The sequence below is a fragment of the Oncorhynchus clarkii genome, chromosome 29 (assembly GCF_045791955.1).
Source record: "Oncorhynchus clarkii lewisi isolate Uvic-CL-2024 chromosome 29, UVic_Ocla_1.0, whole genome shotgun sequence".
NCBI classification, from domain to species: domain Eukaryota; kingdom Metazoa; phylum Chordata; class Actinopteri; order Salmoniformes; family Salmonidae; genus Oncorhynchus; species Oncorhynchus clarkii.
The window spans coordinates 14698478-14710514 of NC_092175.1; the positions used below are offsets into that span (position 1 = coordinate 14698478).

The 12037-nt window shown below is 44.3% G+C and overlaps 1 protein-coding gene across 1 annotated transcript in view; it reads right to left on the minus strand.

Moving 5' to 3' along the window:
• Nucleotides 1-337: 337 nt before the first annotated feature.
• Nucleotides 338-12037, minus strand: part of LOC139387998 (netrin receptor UNC5D-like) — a 337146-nt gene continuing 325446 nt past the window's right edge. Inside the window, exons 15-17 of the mRNA XM_071134475.1 lie at nt 5775-5939; nt 5179-5357; nt 338-839 (exon numbers count right to left, since the gene is read on the minus strand). Coding sequence (XP_070990576.1) covers nt 605-839; nt 5179-5357; nt 5775-5939 — 579 coding nt within the window. The 3' untranslated portion in view covers nt 338-604. The remainder of the gene's footprint in view (nt 840-5178; nt 5358-5774; nt 5940-12037) is intronic.

The following is a 12037-nucleotide window of genomic DNA, read 5'->3' on the forward strand; positions in this document are numbered from 1 at the left end:
TAATAGTCCAGGTTAGAAAGAATGCCACTTGTTGGTTTGTGGTTCAGTTGTGGTTCACTTTTTGACTCTGTTGTGGAGTAGTCCCTAGGTTACTGTAATTAGTTCCGTCTGTTTCTACCTAAACAACAGTAGCTGCCCTCTCGTGGCAGGACCTTCAGACCTCTAGAACCCACTAGACTGCTTGCTTGTCCCCTTCTCCCTCTCTCCCTTGCACCTCTTCTCCTCTTGTACCACTATCCCTTGTCCCCTGTCTCTTATCCCCATCTCTTCTTGCACCCCTCCCCTCTCAAACCATTGTCCCCCTCACCCCTTTTCATTCCCTCCCTTATACCCTTCTCCTCCAGCATCTCTTGTTCTCCTATCATCTTGTCCCTCTTACCCCTCCATTCAGCCTGGTGGTCTGACTTTAGTTAAAGTAGTTAATTAGTTCCCCTGTAGTACTTAGTCATGTCTGCTCTCTGTCCAATCCTCCCCTGACTGGAGTCTTCTGTATGACCTCCTCCACTGTAAGGGTCCAGCCATTCCTCCCCTGTTTAGGCTAGTTCATTCCCAGCCTTGTGATCCTTTGCTGGGGCTCCAGTTCATCCGTTCATCCCTCCCCTGGTTAGGTGAACTCAGCGTCCAGCTCCTCAGTGCTGCGGCCCAGGGTAGCGGTGGTCCTTGTGGTGGTCCCTGTGGTGGTCTGCGTGCTGGTCCTATTGGAGGTGGAGTGGACCTTGCCGATCTCCTCCAGAGCGCTGGCCAGAGAGTCCAGGTCCCCTGTGTCCTGGTGCTGGGCCTCCCACAGGCTGAGGATCACCGCCGATGGGCTCTCCTGACGCGCAAAGTAACACAGGTTCCTAGAGGGAGGGGAGAGGGAAGTGGGAGGAGGGGCAGAGAAACAGAGATAGAGAGGACACTGTTCATATCGAATACTGGGGCTTGATGAGTAGTTGACCAGATGATTCAGATATGCTTGTACTGGAATAGATCCAACAAGAGGTAATAGCTGCGGTTTACTCAGGAAGAGGTTTGGGAGACACTGGACAAGAAGTATAAGGGGAAAAATGAGTGGATGATGAAAAGGAAGAAGGAAACAAATACATGTATATTGCATCTCTTATATTATTATCTTGAATATCAAATTCAGCATAGCTGTTGTTAACTCACATTCACCAGAGGGCACTGTTTCATCACAGTAGTCTCTCTCTCTCTCTCTCTCTCTCTCTCTCTCTCTCTCTCTCTCTCTCTCTCTCTCTCTCTCTCTCTCTCTCTCTCTCTCTCTCTCTCTCTCTCTCTCTCTCTCTCTCTCTCTCTCTCTCTCTCTCTCTCTCTCTCTCTCTCTCTCTCTCTCTCTCTCTCTCTCTCTCTCTCTCTCTGTCTGTCTGTCTGTCTGTGTGTGTGTGTGTCTGTGTGTCTGTGTGTGTGTGTGTGTGTGTGTGATGATGCTCCCACACACCCAGATATATAATAGCAAAAATGCTTAACAAGGTAGAGACATTCTCATTAAATGATGCTGACGGCTTCCACTGGTTAGAAAATACTCCCCAAATCCTTTTCCCATTCCTGAAATGCCTCATGTTGTTTACCAGCACAGTTTTCTGGTTTATGTCACGCGGCTTAGGTCACCCTTCTACTCAGTAAACTTTACCCCCCCCCCCCCCTTTTCCACACTCCTAAAAGATAGATGGAAGATCAGAGAGAGGGGAGGGAGGGGGTTGCAGGACAAGGAGATAAAGGGAGAGAGAGAGAGTAATGGTGGAAAGGGTAGGCTATGTGGAAACAAGACACCAGGACTATGTTCATACAGACAGCCCAATTATGGTCAAAACATCTGATCGCATTGGTAAAAATACCAATTAGTGACATAAAGATCAGAATACCTGGGTAAACACAGCCAAGATGGCTAAAAAATGAGCCATCTATTATTGACTGTTTCTTCTTCTGCTGAGGGAATAGAGATCACCCAATATCGAACCGCTAAAATCCCCAACATCCTAAGCAAATAAAGCTCTGGCAGATATCCCAGAAATACTTCTACAGGAGATGGAGGGAATGAAAGGGGGAGAGAGGGACATACACTACCGGTCAAAAGTTTGGGGTCACTTAGAAATGTCCTTGTTTTTGAAAGAAAAGCAACATTTTTTGTCCATTAAAATAACATCAAATTGAACCGAAATACAGCGTAGACATTGTTAATGTTGTAAATGACTATTGTAGCCGGAAACTGCAGATTTTTAATGGAATATCTACATAGGCGTACGGAGGTCCATTATCAGCAACCATCACTCCTGTGTCCCAATGGCATGTTGTGTTAGCTAATCCAAGTTTATCATTTTAAAACGCTAATTGATCATTAGAAAACCCTTTTGCAATTATGTTAACACAGCTGAAAACTGATTAAAGAAGCAATAAAACTGGCCTTTAGACTAGTTGAGTTTCTGGAGCATCAGCATTTTTGGGTTCGATTACAGGCTCAACATGGCCAGAAACAAAGGAATGTCTTCTGAAACTCATCAGTCTATTCTTGTTCTGAGAAATTAAGGCTATTCCATGCGAGACATTGCCAAGAAACTGAAGATCTCGTACAGTGCTGTGTACTACTCCCTTCACAGAACAGTGCAAACTGTCTCTAACCAGAAAGAGGAGTGGGAGGCCCCGGTGCACAACTGAGCAAGAGGACAAGTACATTAGATTGTCTAGTTTTAGAATCAGATGCCTCACAAGTCCTCAACTGGCAGCTTCATTAAATAGTACCATCAAAACACCAGTCTCAAAAAAATTCCTCTTAATATTATCATCAAATTATAAACTTGTTCTCTCGATTTCTCTCTTACAGTTCCAGCCTGAGAAACTGGTGGCCTGAGACCTTCCTGCAGTTCACCCAAATGTATGTATGTGTCTCTGTGTATGTATGTGTCTCAGTGTGTGTATGTCTCTCAGTCTGTGTATGTGTGTGTGCGTGTGTGTGTACAGATATAATGAGATCAGCCATGTGTGCCTGGTCTCTGGTAGGGCTGCTTGGTGATAGCAGATAAAGATTGGCATCAAAATGAAGTTGAATGCATTCAGTTATACTGACTAGATTTTCCCCTTTCCCTTTCCCACGGTGGTAAAGGTTCAGACTAAAAACCAACCCGTATGCAAATGAACTGGGCCAAGGGGACAATTGGTAGACAGAGTTGAATCAGTCAAGATTGATAATTTCTGTAATTTTGTCATTTCATGATGAGTCATATTGACCAAGCCAATAGAGCAAACAAAGTAGACATTATACACATTTCTGTAGCGTGTAGTGTCATTATTAATCAATATACAGTGCCTTGCGAAAGTATTCGGCCCCCTTGAACTTTGCGACCTTTTGCCACATTTCAGGCTTCAAACATAAAGATATAAAACTGTATTTTTTTGTGAAGAATCAACAACAAGTGGGACACAATCATGAAGTGGAACGACATTTATTGGATATTTCAAACTTTTTTAACAAATCAAAAACTGAAAAATTGGGCGTGCAAAATTATTCAGCCCCTTTACTTTTAGTGCAGCAAACTCTCTCCAGAAGTTCAGTGAGGATCTCTGAATGATCCAATGTTGACCTAAATGACTAATGATGATAAATACAATCCACCTGTGTGTAATCAAGTCTCCGTATAAATGCACCTGCACTGTGATAGTCTCAGAGGTCCGTTAAAAGCGCAGAGAGCATCATGAAGAACAAGGAACACACCAGGCAGGTCCGAGATACTGTTGTGAAGAAGTTTAAAGCCGGATTTGGATACAAAAATATTTCCCAAGCTTTAAACATCCCAAGGAGCACTGTGCAAGCGATAATATTGAAATGGAAGGAGTATCAGACCACTGCAAATCTACCAAGACCTGGCCGTCCCTCTAAACTTTCAGCTCATACAAGGAGAAGACTGATCAGAGATGCAGCCAAGAGGCCCATGATCACTCTGGATGAACTGCAGAGATCTACAGCTGAGGTGGGAGACTCTGTCCATAGGACAACAATCAGTCCTATATTGCACAAATCTGGCCTTATGGAAGAGTGGCAAGAAGAAAGCCATTTCTTAAAGATATCCATAAAAAGTGTCGTTTAAAGTTTGCCACAAGCCACCTGGGAGACACACCAAACATGTGGAAGAAGGTGCTCTGGTCAGATGAAACCAAAATTGAACTTTTTGGCAACAATGCAAAACGTTATGTTTGGCGTAAAAGCAACACAGCTGAACACACCATCCCCACTGTCAAACATGGTGGTGGCAGCATCATGGTTTGAGCCTGCTTTTCTTCAACAGGGACAGGGAAGATGGTTAAAATTGATGGGAAGATGGATGGAGCCAAATACAGGACCATTCTGGAAGAAAACCTGATGGAGTCTGCAAAAGACCTGAGACTGGGACGGAGATTTGTCTTCCAACAAGACAATGATCCAAAACATAACGCAAAATCTACAATGGAATGGTTCAATAATAAACATATCCAGGTGTTAGAATGGCCAAGTCAAAGTCCAGACCTGAATCCAATCGAGAATCTGTGGAAAGAACTGAAAACTGCTGTTCACAAATGCTCTCCATCCAACCTCACTGAGCTCGAGCTGTTTTGCAAGGAGGAATGGGAAAAAATGTCAGTCTCTCGATGTGCAAAACTGATAGAGACATACCCCAAGCGACTTACAGCTGTAATCGCAGCAAAAGGTGGCGCTACAAAGTATTAACTTAAGGAGGCTGAATAATTTTGCACGCCCAATTTTTCAGTTTTTGATTTGTTAAAAAAGTTTGAAATATCCAATAAATGTCGTTCCACTTCATGATTGTGTCCCACTTGTTGTTGATTCTTCACAAGAAAATACAGTTTTATATCTTTATATTTGAAGCCTGAAATGTGGCAAAAGGTCGCAAAGTTCAAGGGGGCCGAATACTTTCGCAAGGCACTGTAACTTAGTAGACTACCTAAATTAAATGGACTTAAATGGGTGGTACTCAAGATGGCTGCTAGTCAAATTTAAACATGATGAACATTGCATGGGCCAGTATAACAGGACTAGAATTTAAGGATGGGGACCAGGGTTTCTTTGTTTATAGTACCAGAAAGCATTTCTGTGTGTGAATGTGTGTGTGTGTGTGTATGTATGAGTGTATGAGCGTGTGTGTGTGTGTGTGTGTGTGTGTGAGCAAGTGCATGCGTATGGTATCTCACCTGTCTATGCAGAGTTTCTGTGCAAGCAGCTGCCAGTCCTTGCCCTTGGCGTTGGCTGTGTCGAAGGTGGCACAGATCCTCTGGCGGATGGAAAGTGGGATCTTGAAAGCCCTGGACCCCATCTGTGATGTGATGGTACAGTCTGACTGAGTGAAGAAGGGGACTACCTCCTTTTCACTCTGGAGGAAGAAACCATTACAGGATAAGTTTTATTTCATAATTCAATGCATTTCTACAGATAACAGCGGATTATATGGCTTCAAAGAGTTAAACCGATGCAATATACAAGTCAAGAGCCCCCTGAGAGCTTCATTAAGAAAAGCTCTTCAGTCAAATCCAGAGACATTCACTCTAATGAGAGAGCCTATTAGTATAACAGCATCACCTCCATTTGGGGTTTACACACACACACACACACACACACACACACACACACACACACACACACACACACACACACACACACACACACACACACACACACACACACACACACACACACACACACACACACACACACAAAGACGTACACTCACAAACACAGGGCCACACGTGCACACACACACTCTTCCTCCCACACACACTCCTCCCCTTACCTCGACTACGGAGGTGTAGACCTGGAGGATTTGCTCCTGACCTTTGACCTGGCGCACACTGATCTTACAGGACAGCTGGGAGGAGGCGGGGCTGTAACGCTCCAATGAGAAGGCACACTGCAGGGGGTGCTGGTTACTAGCCCACACCTGAGAGAATGAGAACTCCTGGAGGAAGAGAGACAGAGAGAGAGAGAGGAAGGGCAGGGGGGGAGAGAGAAGAGAGAGTGAGAACCCAAAAAGGCATGTGGTATTGATGGAATCCTCAATGAAATTATAAGATATACAGACAACAAATTCCAATTGGCTATACTTAAACTCTTTAACATTATCCTCAGCTTTGGCATCTTCCCCAATATGTGGAACCAAGGGCTGATCACCCCAATCCACAAAAGTGGAGACAAATCTAACCCCAATAACTACCGTGGGATATGCGTCAACAACAACCTTGGGAAAGTCCTCTGCATTATCATTAACAGCAGACTCTTACATTTCCTCAGTGAAAACAATGTACTGAGCAAATGTCAAATTGGCTTTTTACCAAATTACCGTATGACAGACCACATATTCACCCTGCAATCCTAAATGACAAATAAACAAATCAAAACAAAGGCAAAGTCTTTGACTCAATTTGGTATGAGGGTCTGCTATACAATGATGGAAAGTGGTGTTGGGGGAAAAACATAGGACATAAAATCCATGAACACAAAAATAGGCAAAAAAAATGTCTTTCCACAGGGCCGTGGGGTGAGACAGGGATGCAGCTTAAGCCCGCCCACCTTCAACATATATATCAACTAATTGGCGACGCCATTAGAACAGTCTGCAGCACCCGGCCTCACCCTACTAAAATCTGAAGTCAAATGTCTACTGTTTGCTGATGATCTGGTGCTTCTGTCCTCAAATAAGGAGGGCCTACAGCATCACCTAGATCTTCTGCACAGATTCTGACAGACCTGGGCCCTGACAGTAAAACTCAGCAAGACAAAAATAATGGTGTTCCAAAAAAGGTCCAATTGCTAGGACATCACACAGGATACCTGTGGCGCTGATGTTTAGGCTGAGGTATGGATAGTTTTTTGTTTGCAACGGTGTCTAAATGGAATTTGTATTTGGGGTCCTAGCGACTGGACCTTTTTGGAACACCATTATTTTTTGTCTTGCTGTCAGTTTTACTGTCAGGGCCCAGGTCTGTCAGAATCTGTGCAGAAGATCTAGGTGCTGCTTCCACAAAGCTGTGAACGAGCTGAGAGACAAGGCAAGAAGGGCCTTTTATGCTATCAAAAGTAAAATCAAATTCGACATACCAATTAGGATCTGGCTAAAAATACTTTAATCAGTTATAGAACCCATTGCCCTTTGTGGTTGTGAGGTCTGGGATCCGCTCACCAACCAATAATTCACAAAATGGGACAAACACCAAATTGAGACTCTGTAAAATTCTACAACCACCTAAAAGGAAGCGATTCCCAAACCTTCCTTAACAAAGCCATCACCTACTGGCTCTTAAGGGAAGACAGGCTATGTGCACACTGCCCACAAAATGAGGTGGAAACTGAGCTGCACTTCCTAACCTCCTGCCAAATCTATGACAATATTAGAGACACATATTTCCCTCAGATTACACATCCACAAAGAACATCGAGAACAAACCCAATTTTGATAAACTCCCGTATCTACAGGGTGAAGTACCACAGTGTTGCCACAAGAAAAGGACAAACAGCGAAGAATACATTATTTTTTATTATTTTCCTTTTTGTACTTTCACTATTTAAACATTGTTACAATACTGTAAATATACACATAATGGCATTTGAAATGTCATTATTCTTTTGGAACTTCTGTGAATGTAATGTTTACTGTTCATTTCACTTTGTATATTATCTACTTCACTTGCTTTGGCAATGTTAACATATGTTTCCCATGCCAATAAAGCTCTTGAATTGAATTGAGAGAGAGAGCGAGCGCGAGAGAAAGTGAAAGAGAGATCAACATATGTGACTTGTTTCAGGAAACTAGGCGTATGTCGTGGGTCACTACTTCACAGGAGAGCCATTTAAATGTAAACTTTTGTTTTGAAACAATTTTTTGGGGGGGGGCAGAAATATGTGGAACATGTGAACTTTCATGTGCCTTAATAACTAATTGGTATGCCATCTGTAAATATGAATACAATTGTTAAATTATGAGCCTACAGTAGTTGGTTTAGCAACAAAAAAAGAAGCAACCTTGTCGCTAGCCATGATTGGCAGAGATAATGAGTGGGTTGGACATGCTGAGAGATGAGTTCGGATTGGTCTGCCATATAGAGGCTTCTGTCTATTTGAGCTGGTCAGTATGTGAAGGTAATCCTGTCTAATCAGGATTCTTTAAAAAAATATTGTGTTGTAGATCTGCATAAGTGTTGCTCTCCACTTTATTGAGGATCAAGTTTTGAAATCAATGGAATTGAAGAATGACAGTTAAAACCTTGTGACTAGGGGGCATTATTTTCATTTTTGGAAAAATAACGTTCCCATAGTAAATGGGATATTTTGTCAGGACAAGATGCTAGAATATGCATATAATTGACAGTTAGGATGGAAAACACTCTAAAGTTTCCAAAACTGTAAAAATATTGTCTGTGAGTATAACAGAACTGATATTGCAGGCGAAAGCCTGAGAAAAATCCAATCCGGAAGTGCCTCATGTTTTGAAAGCGCTGCGTTCCAATGCGTCCCTATTGAGCAGTGAATGGGCTATCAACCAGATTACTTTTTCTACGTATTCCCCAAGGTGTCTACAGCATTGTGACGTAGTTTTACGCATTTATGTTGAAGAATACCCGTAAGCGGCTACATTGTGTAACCTGATGGCTCTCAGAGTGATTCTCGCGTAAAATACAGGAGGTAGCCATTTTTCCAATCGGTCCTACTGAAAAACCAATTGTCCCAGTGGATATATTATCGAATAGATATTTGAAAAACACCTTGAAGATTGATTATAAACAATGTTTGCCATGATTCTGTCGATATTATGGAGCTAATTTGGAATATTTTTCGGCGTTTTCGTGACCGTAATTTCCGGTCGATTTCTCAGCCAAACGTGAAGAACAAATGGAGCTATTTCGCCTACAAAAATAATATTTTTTGAAAAAATTTACATTGGCTATCTAACTGGGAGTCTCGTGAGTGAAAACATCCGAAGCTCATCAAAGGTAAACGATTTAATTTGATTTATTTTCTGATTTCCGTGACCCAGTTACCTGCTGCTAGCTGGACAAAATGCTATGCTAGGCTATCGATAAACTTACACAAATGCTTGTCTAGCTTTGGCTGTAAAGCATATTTTGAAAATCTGAGATGACAGGGTGATTAAAAAAGGCTAAGCTGTGTCTCAATATATTTCACTTGTGATTTTCATGAATAGGAATATTTTCTAGGAATATTTATGTCCGTTGCGTTATGCTAATTAGTGTCAGTTGATGATTACGCTCCCAGACCCGGGATGGGGAGTTACTAGAGGTTAATGGGGAGATTGGAGGAGAGAGTAATGAGGGAGTTGCTGTTGGAGTTGTGTTGGTGCATGAGGCACGACATCCGCCCGACGCAGCGTGTCCGGGATTTGATGTCACCTGAGTTAGCTCTCCATACTCGTCCTGAGGTGCGTGCTAGCCGTCTGGTGAACACTGTGCCAGCCCCACGCACCAGGCCTCCTGTGCGCCTCCCTAGCCCTGCACATCCTGTGCCAGCTCGGCGCTACAGCTCTCCAAGACGTGCTTACCATGGCGGGCATCGTACTGGTCAGGCACCGTGTTATGCGGTGGAGCGCACGGTGTCTCCAGTACGCGTTCTTTGCCCGGTGCACTACATCTCAGCTCCCCGCATCTGCCGGGCTAGGTTGAGGATCCAGCCAGTCCGTCTCCTCGGGCCAGGATTTCCTGCGTCGGCGCTGCACACTGTATCCCGTGTGTCTGCTAAAATCACCATCCAGCCAGGACGGGTTGTGCAAGCCCTTAGTTCGAGACCTCCAGTGCACCTCCACGGCCCGGTCTATCCTGTGCCTCCTCCAAGGACCAGGCTGTCTCTCCGTCTCCTCCCTCCAGAGTCTCCCGCCTGTCCGGCGCTGCCAGAGTCTCCCGCCTGTCCGGCGCTGCCAGAGTGTCCCGCCTGTCCGGCGCTGCCAGAGTGTTCCGCCTGTCCGGCGCTGCCAGAGTGTCCCGCCTGTCCGGCGCTGCCAGAGTGTCCCGCCTGTCCGGCGCTGCCAGAATGTCCCGCCTGTCCGGCGCTGCCAGAGTGTCCCGCCTGTCCGGCTCTGCCAGAGTGTCCCGCCTGTACGGCGCTGCCAGAGTGTCCCGCCTGTACGGCGCTGCCAGAGTGTCCCGCCTGTCCGGCGCTGCCAGAGTGTCCCGCCTGTCCGGCGCTGCCAGAGTCGCCCGCCTGTCCGGCGCTGCCAGAGTCGCCCGCCTGTCCTGTCCTTGGTTATGCCAGGGTGTGACTAGGGTGGGCATTCTATGTTCATTTTCTATGTTTTGGATTTCTGTGTGGATTGGCCGGGTGTGCTTCTCAATCAAAGGCAGCTGTCTATCGTTGTCTCTGATTGAGAACCATACTTAGGTAGCCTTTTCCCACCAGTGTGGTGTGGGTAGTTAAGTTCTGTTTCTCCTGACGGAGCTGTTTCGGTTGTCTCTTTGTTGTTTTTCATTTTTGTGTTCAGTTTCGAACACGCTGTGCTTTGGTCCTCACCTTCTTCCACCAACGGCCGTTACAGTATGATCTTATTATTCGTATTTCAGAGCCATTTGCGTTGCTGGTTATAGCCTAACGTTAGCTAGCTAACATTGAACCCGGTTGGTTAAATACAGTGGTAGCTCAACTAAAAGTTTATACTGCAGGTAATTTGTAGTTTAGTACAATACCCTGCGTCACTACTTCATTTCTCCAGACCAGCACAAGTGGGAGTTAGAGCACTGATTATGCTAACTGACAATGAATGGGTAACATAAACCAAATAGAAACTGATAATTGTGCACAACTTCAAAAATATAATTTCAATGAACTGAATGATGAGGATGAAGGTGATTGAATTTAGCACAATAGTCTAAGAATTGCGATTCCTCTGTCCTGCATGCGCACACATATTTTGTGTTACTACTCGACAGTATTACTTACTAAAACTGTTGTTACACTAAGGTATTTATTCAAAGATAAACTTGGACAACAATTAGGATGTGGAAATGTTAGGAATATTTTGCTCTTACTGTAGTACTGTAGCCTACTCCCGAGCGGTCATGTTGTACAGCTCCATTATGGGCTATTAGCATGACAATAGATACTTTGGCAGAGATACGGGTGACAGCTGATGCATTGTTCCAGAGCCAGGCGGTATTGGCAGAGAGTCACTCATCATCATTGGCAGAGAGTCAGGCGCTTATGGCGAAGAGTCTGGTGTAGGATGACGCGTTGAAGAGGGCGAGGAATGAGATGGAGTCACAATCCATGCCAGGCACACCTGTGAGCTCTGGAACTCCACCTCCGACAGGCAGTCAACATTCCTGGCGGGTTCATCAGGTTGTCGGTTTACCCTAACATTTCCATTCCTCTTCTGACAACAGAACTTGACCAAATGCTCACCAGGCACTGCAAGGGCTGTCCGGACCGTTATGCTGTCCTGCTATTCCAAGGATGTGTAACTGAAGAGTGATACCACATGTGGACACAGAATACCAACTGGGATGGATCCTGGGGCAAATGTGGCTTACCAGTGAACCTCCGGGTGTTCGTCATTACCACTGTGTCTCAGAAGTTTCTGTCCATGACTGATGCACCCCAAAAAGCATTAAAGACAGAGTTAATGAGTACTTGAGATCCCCAAGAAAGTATGGACAGGATCTGCTCTCCCTTATGTAAGGAAATAAGTAATTTACCATGTTTACAATAGTATGTACTGTAGGCTGTTTACTTGCCAGACTGCATATATTTTTTATTTATTTCACCTTTATTTAACCAGGTAGGCTAGTTGAGAACAAGTTCTCATTTGCAACTGCGACCTGGCCAAGATAAAGCATAGCAGTGTGAACAGACAACAACACAGAGTTACACATGGAGTAAACAATTAACAAGTCAATAACACAGTAGAAAATAAAGAGAGCCTATATACATTGTGTGCAAAAGGCATGAGGAGGTAGACAAATAATTACAATTTTGCAGATTAACACTGGAGTGATAAATGATCAGATGGTCATGTACAGGTAGAGATATTGGTGTGCAAAATAGCAGAAAAGTAAA